The 22,726-nt window shown below is 36.2% G+C and overlaps 1 protein-coding gene across 1 annotated transcript; it reads left to right on the top strand.

Annotated features, from left to right (window-relative positions):
* Nucleotides 1–12,730: 12,730 nt before the first annotated feature.
* On the top strand, nt 12,731–13,666 carry LOC101596657 (olfactory receptor 5W2-like). Its single transcript, XM_004667647.2, has one exon. It carries the CDS (start codon nt 12,731–12,733, stop codon nt 13,664–13,666), a length of 936 nt encoding a protein of 311 aa, XP_004667704.2.
* The last annotated feature ends 9,060 nt before the right edge of the window (nt 13,667–22,726 follow it).

The raw sequence follows: 22,726 nt of genomic DNA, 5'->3' as shown, positions 1-22,726 counted from the left end.
AAACTGAAATTAATCAAACAGGTCACATAGGTTACTTTTTACTCATCAATGGAACAATACAAGAGTACATCACAATCATAAATCTATATGCACAAAACACAGGTGTACCACAGTTTATAAATCAAAATCTACTTTAACACAAACCTGAAATAAACCCAGATGCCATCATAGTAGGAACTTTTAATACCCCACGTTCATCAATAGATCATCCAAACAGAAAATCACCAGAAAAATAATAGAGCTTAATGATACCACAGATCAACTAGAACTAACAGACATCTACAGAACATTCCATCCCAGTTTTGTACAAAACACACCTTCTTCTGAGGAGCCAACTGAACCTTCTCCAAAAATAGATCATGTATCATGGCATAAAGCCTGCCTCCATAAATTTAGAGAAAAAATGATAGAATTACCTGCACCATATTTGGAACACAGTGCTTTAAAACTATAAATTGACAAAAATCACAACAGAAATTTCACCAGTTCCTGGAGACTGAACAACAGACTTTTAAATAATGAATGGATTGGAAAATAAATCAAAAAGAAAATTGTCAAATTTCTAGAACTGAATGATAACAAAAGCACAACATACCAAAATTTATGGGGCACAATGAAGGCAATCCTAAGGGGAAAACTCATAGCATGGAAAGCCTTCATAACAAAGACACAGAAATCTCAAACTAATAAGATAACCATTAACCTATAGGCATTGGAAATATAAGAAAAATAAAACCTTAAGATTATCCCAGATGGAAAGAAATAATTAAGATCAGAATGAAAATTAATGAAATGGAAACTAAGACAACTGATAAAACAATTAAGAAAATTGATAAAACAAGGAGCTATTTCTTTGAAAAAAATAATAAAATATAATACCCTGGCCAATTTTATCAAGAAAAGAAAAAGAAGTCTCAAACTAACAAAGTTGGGGGGAAAAAAAAAGGGAAAAGTCACAATATACATCAATGAAATTGAAAGAATCATGAGGGCATACTTCCAAAACCTCTACTCTACAAAACTGGATAATCTGGAAGAAATGGATAAATTCCTGGCACATGCCACCTACCAAAACTAAAATGGAAGCATATTAATCTCCTAAACATATCTATCACATCCACTGAAATTTAAAATGTAATTAAAAATCACCTCCAAAAGAAAAGTCCAAGACTGGATGGCTTCTCAGCTGAAATCTATCAAACACCCATTGGAAGCTGAGTGTGATGGCACATGCCTTAAATCCTAGTACCCAGGAGGCAAAGGCAGGAGGATCATGAGTTCAAGGCCACAGTGACAAAACATAGTGAATTATAGGTCAGCCTGGACTAGGAGTGAAACCCTAACTCAAAAAAATAAAACAAAAAAATCATTGAAGAACTGAAATTACTTGTTTTCAAATTGATTCACCTAATGAAAGAACAGGCAATGCTTCCCAACTCCTTTTATGAATCCCCCTAATACCAAAACCTGACAAAGATACAAGGAAAGAAATGTATAGGCCTATATCCCTGATGAATTTAGATACCAATATCCTGAACAAAATCCTTGCAAACCAAATTCAACAACACATTGAAAGCATTATCCATAACAATCAAGCAGGATTTATCTCTGGAATGCAAGGATATTATAACATACATAAATTTATTAATGTAACATACCACATAAATGAACTTAATCACAAGAAACACATGGCCATTTAAATTGATACACAGGTCTTTGACAAAATGCAACATCACTTCCTGCTCAAAATACTGGAGAGACTAGGCATGCATGGTTTATATCTTAGCATAATAAAAGGTGTATATAAAGTACCTAAAACCCAATAATACTTAATGAAGAAAGACTCAAAGAGTTCCCATTGACATCAGGAAGAAGACTCTCTGTTTCTCTTCAACAAAGTACAAGAAGTCATAGCCCAAGAAAATAAGACAGGGGATAGATATGAAAGGGAAACAAATTGGAAAGAAAGATGTCAAATTAGGCCTATTTGAAGAAAACATGATCGTACACATGAGTGACATGAAAGACTCTACCATTAAACTTCTAAAGGTTAAAAATACCTTCATCAAAGTGACAGGATACAAAATCAGCACACATAAATTAGTAACCTTTCTATAAGCCAAGGACAGGCATACATAGAACAAAATCAGGAAGGTTGTCCCATTTTAAACAGCCACAAAAAGTTAAATATCTTAGAATAACACTAACCAAGGTTGTAAAAGACCTCTGTAATAAAAACATAAAAATACTCAAGAAGGAAATTGAGGAGGACATGAGAAGACTGAAAGACCTCCCATGCTCTTGGATAGGTACAACTAATATTGCAAAAAATGGCAATTCTCCTTGTTTAGTTATTATTATTTTTTTAATCAAACAGAGAGAGAGAGAGAAAGTTGGTGGTACTCCAGGGCTTCTAGTCAATGAAATAAAATTCCAGATGTGTGTGCTATCTTCTACACATACACAACCTTTCTGGCTTCCATGGGACCTAGAAAGTTGAACATAAGTCCATAGGCTTTGCAGACCAGTGCCTTAACTGCTAAGCCATCTCTCAAGCTCTGAAATGGCAATTCTACCAAAAGCAATATAAGGATTTATTGCAATACCAGTATAAATCCCAGCATCATTCTTCTCAGACAGAAAAAAGAAAAAAAAAAATCTCAAAATTCACATGGATTGGTAGCAGGCCTCAGATATCCAAACATATCCTCAGGAATAGAAATAATTCTGAAGGTATCACCATACACATTATAAAGCTATACCACAAACCCATAGTAACAAAAATGGCATGTTGCTGGCATAAAAACACACATATAGACCAATGGAACAGAACTGAAAGCCTGAACCTTAGTTTAAGTAACTGAAGCTACTTGGTCTTTGACAAAGGAGCCAACAACATACACTGGAGAAAGGAGCATCTTCAAAAAATGGTGCTGAACAAACTGAAAAACCACATGTAGAAAAATGAAACTAGATCCGCGCTGGAGAGATGGCTTAGCGGTTAAGCACTTGCCTGTGAAGCCTAAGGACCCCGGTTCGAGGCTTGGTTCCCCAGGTCCCACGTTAGCCAAATGCACAAGGGGGTGCACGCGTCTCGAGTTCGTTTGCAGAGGCTGGAAGCCCTGGCACACCCATTCTCTCTCTCTCCCTCTATCTCTCTGTGTCTGTCGCTCTCAAATAAATAAATAAATAATTAAAAAAAATGAAACTAGATCCACTCATCTCACTACACACAAAAATCAACTCAAAATGGATTAAAGACCTCAATATAAGACTTGAAACTCTTATTTTCCTGGAAGGAAAAAAAAAAAAAAAAACAGGAGGAACTATCCATTATATAGGAGGGGGAAAAGGCTTCTTGAACAATACCCCCATAGCTCAGGAAATTAAATAATCACTCAACCTGTGGGATATCCTGAAGCTAAGAAGCTTTTGCACAGACAAACATACCATAAACACAGTCAATAGACTTGCTACAAATTGAAGAAAAATCTTCACCAGCTTTCCCAGTGACAGAGGCCTAATATCTAGAATCTACAAAGACCTCAAAAGCAAACAAACAAACAAACAAAACCTAAACAATAAAAAGTCACACAGCCAAATTAAAAAAAAAAAAAGGCAGAGAGCTGAATAGGGAGATCTCAAAGGAAGGAATACAGATGGCTAATACATATTTAACAAAATATTCAGTATCTTTAACCCTCAGGGAAATGAAAATTAAAACAACTATGAGATTCTTCCTTACTCCAGCCAGGATTGCAGTAATTAAAAAAATCAAATGAATAAAAGTTGGTGAGAGTGTGAGGAAAGATGAATCCTTATTCACCGTTGGAAGGAATGCAAACTTGTAGAACTGCTATTGAAATCAATATGGAGACTCATAAAAATATGAAAATAGAGGTAACTATGCATGCAATTATTCCTCTATGGGCATTTATCCTAAAGGCTCCCAGCTTCACTGAAGAGATGTTTGCTCAACCATGTTTATAGCTGTTCAATTCATAATAGTTAAGAGCTGGAATCAACCCAGGTACTCATCATTGGACAAATGGATAATGAAGATGTGGTACATTTATTTACACAATGGAATTCCACTAAGAAGTAAGAAAAAAACTAATACAATGAAATTTATAGGAAACAATACTGACTTGGAATAGATCGTTCTCAGTGAGGTCACATAGACACAGAAAGTCAAATGCTACATGTTCCATTCATCTGTGGTCCCTAACCTGGAAAAGCTTGAGTTGCTGGCATACTTGGCATGCAACTCAAGGGCCAGAAGGTAGGCAGAGAACAGAAGTAAGGAATGGGAGTTTGGAAGGAAATAAATACAAAACTATACCCAAAATGAACTGTTATCATATAAACCTTTCCGTTTAGTAGACTAAAAGATATAGCCATCAATTGGAGTATGGGTGGGGCTGGAAGGTTATTGTAAGAAGGGCCTAGAAAGGGTGGGATGAAGCCTAACTTTAAAATATTTGTCTCTGACCTGTAACCCCCAGTACCAGAAATCAATTACTACCCACATTGAAGTATTGATCAGAGATACTTACAAGGTTCCCAAAATAAGACAGGCTTCTGTCAAAGCAATTAATTACCCACTTGAGTAAAAGGAAAATACCTATTGCTGAAGATACCACTTGCTGCAATCACAGAACACCAAGAGACCTGGCTAGAATCTGGGAAGGAGCCATACACCGATCGTTAGCATGTTTAGTGCTGGATAGCACTACATGAGCTGCTGGGGCAAAATGGCCAACAACACTGTGAGCAAGCAGGTCGTAGCTCCTCAAACTGCCAGCCTGACAAGACATACATACCTGTGCCATGGTAGCACCCAACCTTGGTGTGTAACCAATGGCTTTCTGATTGGCTACATGATGTGCTCAATGGGAAGAAACCCATAGCTTGAACTGGGAACCAGGTCAGAATTCCATGGAGACTAAGATTATATTCTCCAATGACAAGCTCACTCTAGTCTCTGGCCAAAAGAGGGGTACATTCATCAAAACCACTCTAAATTTAAAAGGCTCATCCCATTTAACCTATGCTGGCTTCATTCTCTGTTGGAGAATCTCTTCTTTGTTTTCAGAAGGTATCAAGACCCAAAGAGTAAACCACACCTCCCACTTCAGTGAAGGCTCAAGTGAAACCACAGAGGGATTTGTGAGAGGAGTAACAGTGCTACCTCCTTGAAGAGTGTGACAACCTGCACCAGGTGATGGACGCAGAAATCCAGAAGATTCTGAGAACTTAATACAGAAGTAGACTTAAAATACACACACTCAGCTCAGAGAATTTTGAGGAAGAACGGGCAGAAAGATTTTAAAAACCACAGGTTGGGGGAACATACCTAGAGTTATTTCCCTCATCCCCAATGACTGACTTCTGCTCTCACAATGGATAACCCATAACCCTATGGGGAATTCCTGCAACCACACAGAGGTGGCCCCTTAGCAGATTGAGGATAGAGAAGTGGGAAATGATACTACCAAAACATGGTGTTTTTATACAAAATATGTTCTTAATAGTCATTAAAGAAAAAACAGAAAAAGAAAAAAAAACGCATGCTTTCATCCTACGGATTTCACATTATTTCTGTTCCTGCCTTTGCAATGTTCCCTGAGCTTTGAAGGAAGTTTTATAAGTCTCCATTAGTGATGAGATCATTGCAACCTCTGATTTTCTGCTTTCATGAGTTAGTCATCTCTTTGGTGCCTACTACCATCTCCCTGGAGACAGTTCTCTGGGTAGATGGGAGAGAAACTCTCATACGTAACCTACCTCTTCCTCCGTAATGTTTTATGGGCCTTGGGTTCTGTCATAGAGATGATTCACCTACTGCTTAGTAGTCAGCTTTCTATTCTTGCCCATATGGTGGGTCTTGGGCCTCCCTAATATTCTTCATCATCTATAAAGAACCAGTTCTCTAACCAAGAGTAAGAGTAGCATTGATCAAAGGAGATAAAAAATACAATTAGTGTATCAAGGGGATGAGTTGGATTCTGCCTATAATACCCCTAAGACTGTCCCCAGCAAGACAACTCCTAAAGCAAGACTCTATCTCAAAAATTTCTACCAACTGGGGACCAAGAATTCTGAACACACGAGTTTATGAGGGACATCTGATTCAAACAACCATACCCGAGTCAGAATTGCTTTGATAAGGAAAGCAGACAAAATAATATTGCTAAGGATGCTAGGACAGGATGTCAGAATGTCCACATACTGTTATGCAGGAAATACATTTAAAAAAAAATCAATTTGGGGACTGGAGAGATGGCTTAGTGGTTAAGGCGTTTGCCTGAAAAGCCAAAGGTCCTTGGTTCAATTTCCCAGGACCCATATTAGCCAGATGCACAAGGTGTTACATGCTTTTGCAGTTCATTTGCAGTGGCTGGAGGCCCTGTTGTGCCCATTCCCTCTCCCTCTCTCTGTCTCTCTCTCTCTTTCTCTCTCTCTGCCTCATTCTATAAATAAATAAATAAATAAATAAATAAAATTTTCAAAAATCAGTTTCCTCCTACAGAGCAGAAATATAAGAGGTAAGGGGAGGATTTAAAGGCTTTCATAAGTCATACATCAAAAATGATGGTAAAGACAGGCACAGAGATTCATACTTACCTCCCAGCACTTGAGAGACTGAGAAAAAGGAATTATTGCAAGCTCTAGGCCAGCCTGGGCTACAGAATGTGACTCTAAAAATGGTTTAGTCAAACTTTGTTCATTTAATTACTAGCTTAATATTTATGCTTCATTTAATTGAATTTAAGTAAATCATTACACTATATATTTGAAGCCCTGATGTTGAAATTTTTAATGGAGATGAAAAGTCATTCTTTTGGTTCAGAGTCCAGAATTATAAATTCTTAAAAACTAAATGATGCTTTAGTTGCAACTAATGTTTTTGCAAGGCCATATGCTATGGCTAGTGATTAGCCTGGGAAAAACACCAAGGACGTAGTAAAGCCCCACTTCAGGTAGATCCACGAGGCCATTTCCAGAGGCTGTGAAATCTCAGAGTTAAGGAAGACATGACAATGTTGAGGAAAGGTGGTACTAGATGACACAAGTAAGTTATTTGACATATATCCTGGACATTTTACTTGTCCTATATCTTTACAGTGTTTTCCTCAATTTATTTATTTATTTATTTTGTGTGTGTGTGTGTGTGTGTGTGTGTGTGTGTCAGCATAATGTGATTCACTGTGTCACCACCTCCCCACTATTGACACCTCAGAAATCATTATCCAAATAAAATCATTTCTCCCTTAAATTGTTCCTATCAAGCATTTTATCAAAGAAGAGTAATATACAGAGGTGTGTGACTTAGGCTTAGAGCCAGAAAAATAAGTTTTCAGAATGAGGGTTTGTTTTGTTTTGTTTTTTTCCAAAGGAGGCAAATTTGAATAGTGAATTGTTCCTACTGTCTTTAACAGCAGTTCCTACAACTACATGATTGGAAATAACCTTAAGTATCTAGGGGGTGAGGGTGGGAATGACCAGGTCCATGGGATGGAGAACTAAGGGCCTGCTTAACTTATCAACTTTTCAGTTAATCCTTTTCCTTTCTACAGTAGCTAAACTACTGCAAGTCATTTTTAAGGAAATATGGTTGTGGCCTTGGATATGGTGCCCACATAAGATATAGTGACACTCCTTGCTTTCTGTTGCAACTACAGAATCTACAAAACACTGGCTTTGCTATATTTATTTTTAAAATTATTTACTTTATTTTGTTTTGCTTTTATCATGTAGTGTCTCACTGTAGCCCAGGGCAACTTGGAATTCACTCTGGTGTCAGGATGGCCTCAATTTCATGGCAATCCTCCTAGCTCTGCCTCCCAAGTGCTTAGGGGATAAGGCATGCACCAACACATATATATTTTCATGTGACATTAAAAAGTGATGTCTTAGTGTGAGAGCATTTCTGAGGGTCTGGTCATAGGTTCCATTCTCAGCAGTGGAAAAAAATTCAGTGTAAGTTCCTAAGGATCAGATCTGCTTTCCATAGGGATGTGGGACACAATGGTGGTAAATATTTTGAAGGATATTTGTTTTAGATTAATAAAAAGATACTCAATCTTTTACTAGCACCATATTTTCTCAATTACTCCATGCACTTTCCTAATTGTGACACATGGGCATGACTACAATTTGTTTCCCAACATAATGAAAGATTAAATTCCAAAATATAGGCATTAGGATGTGAGGCCTTACAGTAGTGATATATCTAAAAAGAGAAGAATCCTCAAAAACTTTGTCATTGTTCTTCTATTACAGGCCTTGAGAGCTTCCCAACCCCTTCTATCATATAATGACAGTAAAAGTCTCACTGTCTATAATGTGGCTGTCACCAGAAACAAAGTAATTAAATGCTGTGACTGAACTTCTCAGTTAATGAAATGTGACATAACATCATTTTGTTTGAAGGTTGACTGATTGTATTTTATCATAAGAATTCAAAAGAGATTAAGAAAAGCATAATATTGCTGAAATTAATATCACTGAAAATATCTTTAAATCCTATGAGAAAATAAGCTAAGCTTGGGCTGGTAGCATATTTATATCACACATGTCATTTCATTCCTGGGAGACTGAGCTAGAGAATTGTGAACTTGAATCCAGACTTGGCAAGATATTGAGGTTATATATGATAGATAATTAGATAGAATACAGCCAGTGATTTATAGTATTTCCATAGTCATATAACTAACCTACTCCTTCCTGTATACTTGCTTTCATTACAGTATATAAACACTTATTTGAGCTACAGTATTGGCACTCTTAACATAAGTAGGGAACAAGAATAGAAGAAGAAGAAATTAAATATTCTTTTCAAGTTAATCCTGAGCTTAAGAGGTGTAAATTCTATTGTTTGGGAATATTTTTAAGGAAATTCATGACAAAATAAACATTGAGATGAGCAAACACAATTTATCATGGATTATAGAACTCAGAAATTCAGAATCAAAATCTTTATTCACTTCTATAATGTTTCATTCACTATTATCATTTTCTTTCACTCTTAGTAATTCATTTTGTTTAGTGTGTGTGTGCATGTGTGTGTGTGTATGTGAGTTTTATGTATGTATGTGTACACAGGCCATTTTCTTTGATGCAGAGTTTCTTGCTAAAGTTAGTTCTCTTTTCTTGGAGGGAAGGGCAGATCAATGAGTCTCAGTCATCCTTCTGTCTCTGCCCTGCACTGGTGTGTGTGGTCCATCCTGTCTTGTTTTATGGGCACTCGGTATCAAATGTGGGTCATGGTCATGTTTGCACAACAAACAATCATGCTGGCTGAGCTATCTTCCCAGTACTTCCTACCCTTCTTAGTCCTGATAAAAACACATCTGTCTTTAATGTTTATCAAAGCAAATACCAATAGCAAATATATTTTTGTTAGAAATAAGAGTCTGAAAGAGCATTCATGTTTAGGAAGATAAACTCAGTTCTTGTCTAAACAGAATACTAATCTCGAGAAAATTACAATCCCTGGATACATAAAATTGCCTCATGGGAAAAGTTTGGGTAAAGCATGATACCACTTCTCCTATGCATTAGAGATGTAGAGAATGGAGGAAAAGCTCCTGGGAAAACCAATACACCAATGTCTTTTGTTTAATGTGTGGCAAATTATTGCAATTATGTTGTTTTGACTTTTCCTCAGCAAAGTAACCCATGACAATAGGTATAGGTTTTTTTTTTTTTTTTTTTTTTTTTTTTTTTTGTAATCTACTACCCATATCTTAAAGAGTGATAATAAAGCAAGAAATTCACGGAAGTATGTCAGTATGGTAACATTTTCTCCCAATAAAGATTATTGTTTTCAATGTAATTGCTTAAGGTATAGTCTAGCTTTAGGGGAATGTTAACAAATGTCTGTGTCCATTTCTAATCCTAGGTAAAATCTGAAAATATTAAGGATTTTTTTTGTATATAACTTTGGCTTATTTTATCACTTACTATTTTTGTATGTGTACATTTTCGAGTTTCCTTAATTGTAGCATAATATAGCTGTATCACCATCTAGACATCTGTGCATGCTTAGATGATTCCCACAGTCTGCATCATTTCTCAGATGTTCAATATATAAGCTCCTTCAAGATAGCTGTGTTCTATTGCCTAAACAGTACTACTCTACTGTTTTATGGGCATGTTGGACATATATGACATAACACACATTAACCAATCAAAATTAACAAAATTGCAGTGTCATTTAAGATAAATAAGCTGATTATGTTGACAATTGGCAGTCTTTCCTGTGGCTTACCTCTGCTCTGAATATCACATAGAAGCTTGCCTTGGTATAAACACAGGGCTTAGAGGACCATGCCATTCTCAAAGAACTCTGGGACTTTTGGATCAGTTCTTTTAACTTAACAAAAACATTCTAATAACTCTCATGGTAGTAAGTAGGATAATTATTGTTTTTTCAAAGATGAATTCTCTTCAGAACATATTTAGAAACCTATAGAAAACAAACAGACAAACTTAATGCCTATAAGGTTTCAGAATTTTCTTACTTTTGGAGCTCAAGGTTTCTTCCCATATTTGAAATATATGATATATACATAGATAGACAGATAGTAGAAAAATATAAAATAAATATGTATGCAAATAGTATGTAGAAACTAAATGAATTTGGAAAGATGACCTTCATGTTCTAGATTTAAATTTATATATTTTGCCTTCATAAACCTACTGTATAATGAAGAAAAGAGGTAATTGTAACCTATATTTATAGGAAGTAGAGAGACATCTTTTTGTGGTCAGAGCCATGAATGCAGGACCTCACTGTCTTGTTCAGGGAAAGCCTCTAGAGGTGAAAGAAGGATCAAGGCTTCACTCATGAGTTTTACCTTTAGGTTATAGGCTTGGGAAGACACAGAGTCTCTTCATTTTTAACTTAATTGTTAAAAAATAATTAACTTAATTATCCAGGTGTGGTGGTGCACACCATTAATCCCAGCACTGGGAGCCAGAAGTCGGAGGATTGCCATGAGTTCGAGGCCTCACTTAGACTCCATGGTGAATTCCAGGTCAGCCTGGGCTAGAGTGAGACCTTAGCTCAAAAAAATTAACTTATTTAAAAAATCTGTTACATATAATTGCATGAAAAAGTTATTTTGGAAGTGAATGGAACTTAGCTTTATTTCTTAAAGTCTTGATCATGTGAATTTACAGAATTAGCATGTGTATATGAACTATACTGATAGAAACAGAGTTGAAAGAGTGCTTATTTCCAGCATTCTTGAACATCTCCATGTCCAACAACCTGAAAATTCTTAAAACATCCCTGTCCTTATACATTACATTATATAAATACCTGGTAGTAAGGATTGTGGAAATGTACAGACACATGTGCACACATATTATCAAATTTAAAATTCAGAAACAGTGTTCTGTTGTAGATGTTGTGGTGATGGTAGAGTTTAACATGATTTAAATTGGGACTTGTCATGGAAATGGGAGAAAGACACTGATTAATGAGAATAGGTAGTCACAACAAACTTTCAGGTAAAACAGACTATTTCAGGATTGAAGAAAATCAATGTAAAGGATATAAGTATCACCCACAGGGGATTAATTTCACTTTCCCTAGATCTTTAGTTTCATTTGATAGCAGTGTGATTCATGATATCCATGAAGCACAGCATTAACTAAACTAGTTTCTATGGATCAATTTCGTGACAAGAATATAGAATTGCAAATTCAGTCTTCATTAAAGTTGTGGCAGTAGTCCCAGTGGTAAAGACCAATACAACTATCTAATTAATCTCACTTGAAAAATACAATAATATAGGGAGCCGTTAATCATGTTTAAGCCTCAGCAGTCACTAGGTAAAAGTAAACATGGTGTACACTTGTGGTATCAGAGAAAAGAAAGGGAAGACTTTCTCATCTCAGGTAGGCTATTGAAAAGAGACATTTAAAGACAGGAATAAGATGTAACACCTTGGGAAAGTGGCATTGAGGAACCTGTAAGTGAATGATTTTATATCTACTTATTCCAGTCAAAAATACTCTGCATGAAAGGTAAATGCTCTTTTCATGTTATACTTGGGTAGGCTTGGCTGGCTTAGCTTGTAAATTGTATGAGGAGTGAAAAGATTTTGTTTTTTTAATATTAAATAAACATTCACATGCTATCTCAGAATTTTAACATTATTTTGTAAGTGGTTGTATAGTTATTTTTAATTTAAATGCTATTCAGATAATAGTAGGAGTACCACACTGCAGATAGCTTAATATGTTAAATACAGCTTATATGGACAACATTTTAAAATATTTAAGTCTAAAATTAATGAGTATGACTGACGTACTGCAATTTTTTACTTTTTCAATGAATACTCACTGATACCCCCTTTACACTGATTGTGCACATATAAATACATGAAACAGAAACTGATTTAGCTTTGAAACATTTACTGCCTCTAATGAGTTATAGAGCCCTATACCAATTTCATATCTCATGAATTTTACCACATTTATGTCTCAAACACTTTTCAATATCTTAAGATAGAATAAGTTGGGATATAATTTTACATTAAATTATCTCTTTAAAGATGATTTGGCCATCACAATTTTTGTACATATAAAATATAATTGAATAATTAAATTATTTTCTAAGAGATACTATTTTATTTACATCAAGAAAAAAAATCACATACTAATCTATCATTGTTTGATGTTTTCTAACAGCCTAGAAGGAGAATAAAGAAAAATGGATGAGGGAAACTGCTCATCACTGACTGAGTTCCTTCTCTTGGGGATTACTGATAATTCAAGCATGAAAGTGGTTCTGTTCATTGTCTTTCTAATTGTTTATCTCATTATTTTCCTGACAAATGTAGGAATGATCTTTTTGATCAGAATGGATCCCCAGCTCCACACCCCCATGTACTTTTTCCTCAGCCACCTCTCTTTCTCTGACCTCTGTTACTCCACTGCAGTTGGGCCAAAGATGCTGGCTGACCTACTTGCTGGGAGCAGGTCAATTCCCTTTGCTGGCTGTGCCTTGCAGTTCTTCTTTGTATGCATCTTTACAGATGCTGAATGCGTGTTGCTGGCAGTGATGGCTTTTGACAGGTACAAGGCTATCAGTAATCCCTTGCTGTATGCAGCAGACATGTCCAGCAGGGTGTGCTACCGACTTCTGACTGGAGTTTACCTGGTGGGGATGGCAGATGCTTTGATACATACAACATTGACATTTTGCTTGTGTTTCTGCGGGTCCAATGAGATTAATCATTTCTTCTGTGATATCCCTCCTATCTTAATACTATCTTGCTCAGACACACAGATCAACGAATTAACAATATTCACCATTTTTGGTTTCATTGAACTGAGCACCATCTCGGGGGTTCTTGTCTCTTATTGTTACATCATCTCATCTGTCTTAAAGATCCACTCTGGTGGAGGGCGCTTCAAAGCTTTCTCCACCTGTGCCTCCCACTTAATTGTAGTTGCAATTTTCCAGGGAACTCTGTTTTTCATGTATTTTCGACCAAGTTCTTCTTATTCTCTAGATCAAGACAAAATGAGCTCACTGTTTTACACCCTTGTGATTCCCATGCTGAACCCTATGATTTACAGCCTGAGGAACAAGGATGTGAAAAATGCCCTGAAAAAACTGAAAAGTAAGATTTGGCTTTCATAATTGTATTGTAAATTTGTAAAATAATGTTCAATGTCTGTTGTTTGTGCAAAGTTGTGCCACATGACATGTAAGAATGTTGTTATACATACATCTTAAATTACTAACCTAAGTATCTGCAGTTAACTTCTAATGATAAGATAATATTGAGGAATCTCAAAAGCGTTATGCATCTTTATTCCTCATGAACTAAGAAATCATACTGTTCTCTGGAAATTTTTTTCTGATCCTTCCAAGTATACCAAAGTGTTATTTATTCTTTCTGTTTAAATTACACTAATTTTAATTAGCTGTTTGGTAGTCACTGTTTTGTACATGGTGTTGCTTTGTATTGAAATTCAAAGGAACAACAGTTGATAGGTGAATCTTATACTGCAGTTGTCATTAATTACATAAATACTCAAGTAATTCATGATTTAGCAAAAAAAATAGACTAATATAGCAAGGGCTTAGATTACATTGAATAACAAGGTATCTAAATCTACTGTGGAGGAGAATTTCTTGCATGAAACATATTTATTTGGATTCAAACAAATATACTTTGGAGTGAGAATTTTTTTATGACAGGTTTTTAATCAGAGCACCCCTCAGATACAGACTATACCACTTGGAAAGAAAATAAAACAAATCATATTAAATTATAAAGAACAATTAAAAGAGCATGGTTTAGTACATGTATGTGGTGGACTAGTCAGCCATCAGTCACTTAATCCAAGAGCATTCCATTTGTTCTTCCTCATTCTAAACTCTTAAATTTCCCTTTGTTATTCACAAAAATTTTTCCCCATGCCTATCGTACATAGTACTCTGCTTAAAGCTTTATGTAAGTGACCCTGTTTCTTAAAAAGTACTCAAATATGTAATGATAACCACTATTTATTTAAGAACTGAACATTACATTTCTTTAATTACAAATATCAAGCCATATCTGGTCAGCAAATTCAGAAGACAAGTAATAATATAAAATAACAGAAAATATAACAATTTTGGCATTATTAGGGATTTATGACACAAAATAAGCTGAAAGTATTATATTTTCTACATATACATGTGAGAATACTTTAATACTTAAAACAATTTGGGATGCAAATATAATGAGCCTACACCCAAAACTCAATTTCTTGAGAGGAAATTCATCTAATATCTGAATGTATTGTTCATATCTTCCTTTTTCATTTGTCCATGATGTAATTTCCTGAAAGCTAAAGCTTTTAATGAGCTAATTGAGAAAATAGTTGTAATATCCATGTATTTGAAGGAACATATTAGGCAAACAGATAATATCAGAACCATTGTAATCATGGATATTAAATTCACCATGTATATCCCAGTGAGAAGCAGCCTTGTATGAAAAGATTTCAGAATACAATTACTTTCATTAAATACCCCTATATTTCATTTATGAATCAAAAATAGTAATCTAAGAATATGAATTATGATATAGTTAAAACATATATTATGATTCTTATTTTACATGAGAGACATGGTTTTCCACCTCTTCATTTTATTAAAGTAATTCCTGTTTTTCTTAAATTGTGTCTTATGTGCACTGCTAAGTTTTGTTTTCCATATGTTGAGCTTCTCAGCCCCAAATCTATGGTATTAACATGTAGTTTTTGCTGGGGGTAGTGATGCGCACCTTTGATCACAGCACTTGGGAGGCAGAGGTAGAACACTGTGAATTTGAGGCCAGCCTGGGACAACTGAGTGTGTTCCAGGGCCGCCTAAACTGGAACCAGAAACCTCCTGGAAAATAACCCCCCAAACCCCACACATGTAAGTGCCGGAGATATTTCTCAATGGTTAAGGTGTTTGGCTGCAAACCCTAATGATTCAGGTTCTTTTCTCCAATACCCACTTAAACCCAGATACACAAAGTGGCACAGGCATCTGGAGTTAGGTTTCAGCTTCTAAGGGCCCTGGCATAACCATTCTCTCTCTTTGTATCTCTTCTCTGTATCTCTCTCTGCTTGCAAATAAATAAATAAAAATATCTTTAAAATGGCAAATGAGTTCTTTAGGAGATGGTATCATAATAAATGCAGAGGCTTCAGTAATGTGATGGACAATCTTATGAAATGGATCTGGAGATTTATGTAGTCACTTATGCAAAAAGTTAGTAAAGTTAGGCAGCCAATGATCTAGAACTGAATTCTCATCAAACACTAAACCTTCCAAACCTTCCAATACTATAATTTATAATGTTCAGAAGATAGAAACATGAAATGTAATACTTTATTTTTCTCTCTTTTTGTTGTGGTGACTTTCCAGATAATGGCTCATTAGGTAGTGCAATCTTCCCTTGAACACTGACCATTTTCTTGTCCCTGCAAGTTGAGTATTGGATCGTAATATCTATCATCATGTAAGTCACCATAAGTTTTGAAGCCAATCAGTGTGGTATTTTCTTAAAATGAAAACAAGCAGCAGCACACCAGAATCATTCTTTGAAATATATCAAATTATAAACAAGTCATCAACAATGGATTTCCATTTATTCATAGGATATAAGCCCTCCAACTGTATGATATGCATTCTGCATGCTCATTTTTTACTATATCACCCACACTGTTATTGTATGTATTAATTCTTTCTTCTTGAAATTATGTGCTTGAAATGAGATGAGGGGAATTTATAATCATATAAAAGAATGCCAGAAAGGCTAATAAACTGATTTAATACTAAGATTTTACTTCCTCAATTTCATGATATTAACAATACATTCAAAGATTAACTGGGCAAATGGCCCATGCCTCTTTTGTCTTGGAATTTAACAGAAACTCAGAACAGAATATTTGTGGATTTGTTCTTTCTTTGACCAATTCAACCGTCACCATGTAGAACTACTCTCCAAAAATCACACATGTATTTTATATCCACCAATGACCATTGTGAATGTAGGTATCCAAAACCTACAGAACCAGCAATTACATATAATCTTAGTGTTTTAAACTCTTGATTCTGTCCTTCATTCTTGATGATAAAATTTCTAAGCATGAGTTTAAGATGTAGTTAATGATAAAGTTAGTAAGCTAATAAATGTAATAATTGAATTAAACTAATGAATACTAGGTAATTATTCTAACTTTTAATAATAGTGTATATACAAGTCATAATTCTCAATGACTGAACACTCTACACCCAAAACAGATTGGGGGAAAAAAAAAACCTAGGGAGCAGAATTTTAAAGTGATCCCATACAATGGAGACATTTATTCTATGACCCATACTTGGCTGGAGCTGGGGTTTGGGCCAAGGCAATTTGGCATTTACTCTATGATATACAGCACTGGGCATGCAGGACCTGGTTATTCCTGAGCATGAGAGGCAAAGGGAAGATTAGAAGCTCATGACCATCCTCAGCTACATAATGAGTTTGAGACCAATATGAACTACATGACCCCTTTTCAAATCGTAGATAGATAATAGATAGAGGAATATATATATATATATATATATATATATATATATATATATATATATATATATTGAACAGTTAGTACAGCAATATAATATTATTAGGCTGAAAGATTCACATATATAGAAAGGATGTTTGAGGGATATGGTCAGAGTCTCTGAAGGTGGTAAGACTTTGTCATATGAAATTGTATAAGGCCAGGGGTAGACAAGATGCTTGATTACAGAGAGATCAGCCTCATGAGTTAATTGCTGTACTGTAACTCCACTTAAAAACAAAACAAAAAAAAAAAAAACACTCAACATGGAACTTTCATTTCCTCCAGTACTCTTTAGTCTTGTTTCACTAAATGTACAATATTTTTAAATATAATTGAATTTCTCACTTGTTTTCTGGGTTTTTACCTTTTGTGTATGGTTATGAGCATCCCGAGTTCAGGAACATTACCTTTTTCCACAATACTTCACAATCATCAATAGACAGATCATCCGAGCAGAAAATCAACAGGGAAATAATATAGTACAACACCACCATAGATCAACTAGACTTAATAGACATCTACAGAACTTTCCACCCCAACTCTACAGAACACACATTCATCTCAGCAGCCTACTGGTTATTCTCCAAAACAGTCCATATATCAGGCCATAAAGCAGGCCTACATGACTTCAGGAAAATTGAAGTAACTTCCTGCATCACATCAGATCATAATGCTTTAAACCAAGAAACAAATCAAACACTCCACCAACTACTGGAGACTAAACAACACACTTTTAAATAATTAGCGGGATGTGGAATAACTCTAAAAAGAAACTGTAAAATTTCTAGAATGGTATGACAATGAAAACAAAACTTAACAAAAATTTTATGGTGCACAAAGAAAATTTATGGTATTAAAGGGGAAAAGTCATAGTATTAAATGCCTTCATAACAAAGACAGAGAGTTCCCAAATTAATAACCTCAATGTCCAAGTGAAGGCATTGGGTAAACAAGAAAACTTGCACCCTAAGAGAAATAGACTAAAGGAATTAATTAAGGTCAAAGCGGAAATAATGAATTGGAAATTAAGAAAACAATTAAAAAACTGATGAAATGAAGAACTGATTCTTTGAAAAAATAAACAAGATTGTAAACCCCTAGTCAATTTTATCAAGCAAAAAAGAAGAAGAAGAGGGACTTCCGGTCAAGGTGGTATCTGCCTAAAGGTGCTGCACCTCCTTGGGAAGGAAGGGCAAAGCATTCAGGGTTCACTGGGTCTTTTAGGGGAGAGCAATCTCTAATAGTTTGCCAGTGGGAGGGTGTGGAGGGGGAAAAAGGGAATCTGCTGATTCCTTCGCTCTTGGTTAGCCCACCAGACTCCAATCCTCCCAAGCAGTAGCCGGAGCCACAGTCCCAGGCTCAGGATACTCCTGCACTTAGTGCATGAAAGGAGACCCGGGACAGCATAGTTACACTTGCCTCACTGCGCAGGTGCAATCGCTCGGCTTCCCACACCCAAGCATGACCTCCTGCCTGCTGTGGCCACTAGTCCAGCCAGCTCAGGCTCGATCAGTCCATCTGCCTGTTGTGTGTGGGGGAGCTTAGGACCACACAACCCATTTGCCCAGTGAGCTCAGCCTGCTCCACCCATCTGCCTGCTTGCTGCTCCAGCCGCCTGTGCGCTCCAGCCACCTGTGCACGCATGAGCGCAGGCCCTTTCTACATGCCCACTAATGAGCTCAGGCTCGCTTTGCACATCCACCCTAGACAGCTCAGGCCCAATCCCCCATCTGCGTGCCCCACACATGAACACAGGCACTCTGGCAGACTTTCCGGGCACAAGCTCAGGCCCATTCCAACTGCCCATGCATGAGCTCAAGCCCGCTGTACCCTTCTGCAGAACAAGATCAGGCCAGCTTCACTGGTCTGCTTCTGCAAGCTGAGGCCCATCTTCCACAGCACAGGGCCGGCTCAGGCTGATCCACCCACCCACACATGAGCTCAAGAGGGCTCTGCCCACCCACACACCCACTCATGAGCTCAGGATCACTCCACCTGTCAGCTAGCCTGCATATGAGCATATGCCTGCTCAACCAACTGGCACCACTTCCCTTGCCCATTGACACCACAGTTCCACTCTCTCTGCCCATACACTGTGATGGTCAGACCTCAGTGCAAAATAAATAACATGAAAAATCAAATGCAAGTAAGTCCAGTAAGATCACCCAGTCCTACAATGAACGTCTCTAATCAAAACATAGAAGAGTCATTAGGATCAGAACACCAAAAGGAAGCTATGAGCAATGCAACCCTGACCCAGCTACTGGTAGAACTTGCAGAAAAGCAACAAAAGACTGATAATCATGTGGTTGTGCCATCACTAGACTAGACCTAATAGATAAGAAAATGGAAGGAGTTCAAAGACAGGTAAGAGATATGAAGGAGAGTGAAAAGAAGAGGACCTCAAAAATCATTTGGTGATGCTAAATGAATACATAAAGAAATGCAAGGCTGAAGTCCAAGAAGCATCAAGAAAATCAGAAAATAATATGAAAAGGAAACTTGACAGAGGGATGGAAACTACACATAGAAAAGTAGTACAAAATGCAAACCTAATTGAACAAGCTCAAAATTCTTTAGAAGCTCTCCAGAATAGACTTAGCCATGTGGAGGACAGAAACACAGATATGGAAAACAAGACAGAAGAAACAGCTTGAGAGTGCAAAAAATTTCAATAACTTCAAAAAATGAAGGAGTTATGTGATACCCTTAAATGTCCTAATATCTGGATCATGGGAATACCAAAAAGGGAAGAAATTCAGACCAAAGGCATGGATAATTAACAAAATAATCAAAGAAAACTTTCCCACTCTCTCAAAAGAAATGCCCATGAAGATAGAAGAAGCTAGCAGAACTGCAAACATATTGGACCAAAGGAGAAACTCTCCAAGACATACTGTCATTAAGACTCTAAACATTGACACCAAAGAGAAAATCCTAAAAGCAGCTAAGGAAAAATAACACACCACTTTTAAAGGTATCCCCATCAGAATTACTCCAGACTTCTCAACAGAACATTCCATCCTAAATACAAAGATTAAACATTCTTCTCAGCATCCCATGAAACATTCTCTAAAATAGGTCATGCTCTATCTAGGTCACATTGCCTGCCTCCATATATTTAGGAAGATTGACATAATTCCCTGAATGATATCAGATCACAATGCTATATTTATTGCTAGAAATTAACAACAAAAGACCCACCAAGAATCCCATTGGCTCCTGGAAACTGAACAGCACACTATTAAACAACAAATGGGTAGTGGATGAAATAAAAAATGAAGTTGTGAAATTTCTAGAAATGAATGACAATAAGAACATATTGTACCAAAATTTATGGGTCACAGTGAAGGGAGACCCCAGGGGAAAATTGATAGCACTAAGTGCCTTCATAACAAAGACAGAGAAATCCAAAATCAATAACCTAACCATCCACCTAAAGACACTGGACACCAGAAGAATCCAACCCAAAAAGCTTCAGATGGAAAGAAATAATTAAGACCAGAACAGAAATTAATGAATTGGAAACTGAAAAAACAATTAAGAAAATTGACCAAAAAAAAAAAAAAAAAGAGCTGGTTCTTCAAAACTAAACAAGACTGACAAACCCTTGGCCAACTTGATCAAGTAAAAAAAGAAAAGAGATGCCTCAAATTAACAAAATTAGAAATGATAAAGGGCAGATCACAATAGACATAAGTGAAATTGGGAGAATCATCAGAACTTATCTCAAAAATCTCTACTCCACAAAACTGGATAATAATGAATAATATGGAGGAAATGGAAAAAATTCCTGGCCACATACCATCCACCAAAGCTAAACTCAGAGCAGATTAATCTCCTAAACAAACCTATCACACTCATCAAGATTGAAAAGGTAATAAAAAAAACTCCCCATAATGAAGAGTTCAAGACCAGATGGCTTCTCAGCTGAATTACATCAAACCTTCATGGAAGAACTGAAACCAATCCTTCTCAAAGTGTGCCACAAAATTGGAGAAAAGGGAAAGCTCCCCAACTCCTTCTATGAAGCTAGTATCATCATGAAGAGATGCCACAAGAAAAGAAAACTACCAGCCTATTTCTCTGATGAACTTAGTCACAAAGATCCTCAACAAAATCATCATAAACTGAATCCAACAACACATCAAAAGCATTATCCACCTTAATCAAGTGGGATTCATCCCAGAAACGCAGGGGTGGTGGAACATATGGAAATCATTCAATGAAATAGACCATATAAATAAGGTTAAACACAAAAAGCACATGAATATTTTGATAGATGCAGAAAAGGCCTTTGACAAAATACAACATAAATTCATGGTGAAAACATTGGAGAGACTTGGCATGGTCGGTTAATATCTTAACATATGAAAGGCTATATACAAAGCTCCTAAAGCCCAAATAATACTTAATGGAGAGAGATGGTAGGAATTTCCATTGAGATCAGGAAGAAGACAGGGGTGTCTACTCTCACCTCTGCTCTTCAATATAGAACTGGAAGTCCTAGCTCAAGCAATAAGACAGGAGAAAGAAATAAAAGGGCTACAATTTGGAAAGGAAGAAGTTAAGTGACCTCTATTTGCAGATGACATGATTCTATGCATAAGAGAATCCATCCCAAAATCTTGAAAGTGATTAACTCCTTTGACAAAGAAGCAGGATACAAAATCAATGCACAAAAATCAGTAGGCTTTCTACATGCAAATGACAAAGATACAGAGAAAGAAATAAGAGACATGGTCCCATTTCCTATACCAACAATAACAATAAAAATACCCTGGAATAATATTAAGGAAGCATGTGAAAGACCTATATATTTAAAATATAAAAACACTCAAAAAGAAATTGAGAAGGACTTGAGAAAATGGAAAGACCTCCTATGCTTCTGGATAGTCAGAATTAAAATTGTGAAAAATTGTAATCCTACCAAAGGCAATATACAGATTTAATGCAATTCCAATTAAAATCCCAACATCATTTTTCACACAGAGAGAAAAAAATGATGTCAAAATTCATAAGAAAAGGCAGAAGGCCTCAAATATTCAAGCATATCTTCAGCAAAAGAAATAACTCTGGAAGCATCACCATACCTGATCTAAAGCTATATTATAAAGCCATAGTAATAAAAACAGCGTGGTCCTCACATAAAAACAGGAGTATAGACCAATGGAATAGAATTGAACACTCAGTCTTTGCTTCAAGCAACAGCAGCTACTTGATATTTGACAATATGCCCAAACAATATAGGCTGGAAAAAAGACAGCATCTTCAATAAATGGTGCTGGACAAACTGGATAACAGATGCAGGAAATTGAAACGTGATCTACATATTTCACCATGCACAACTCTCAAGTCCAAATGTATCAATATAAGACTGGAAAATCTAGAACTACTGGAAGAAAATACAGGAGGAACTTTTCATGATATAGGAATGGAAAACATTTCCTGAACAAAACCCCAGTAGCACAGGATCTTAAACAATCATTCAACCAAGGGGATCATATGAAGCTGAAGAGTGTCTTAATAGACAAACATACACTAAGCAAAGCCAATAGATTACTCACAGAATGGGAGAAGATATTTGCTGAATATTGAACTGACA

The sequence above is a fragment of the Jaculus jaculus genome, chromosome 1 (genome assembly GCF_020740685.1).
Source record: "Jaculus jaculus isolate mJacJac1 chromosome 1, mJacJac1.mat.Y.cur, whole genome shotgun sequence".
Lineage (NCBI taxonomy): Eukaryota > Metazoa > Chordata > Mammalia > Rodentia > Dipodidae > Jaculus > Jaculus jaculus.
This window is presented reverse-complemented; position numbering and strand designations above follow the sequence as displayed.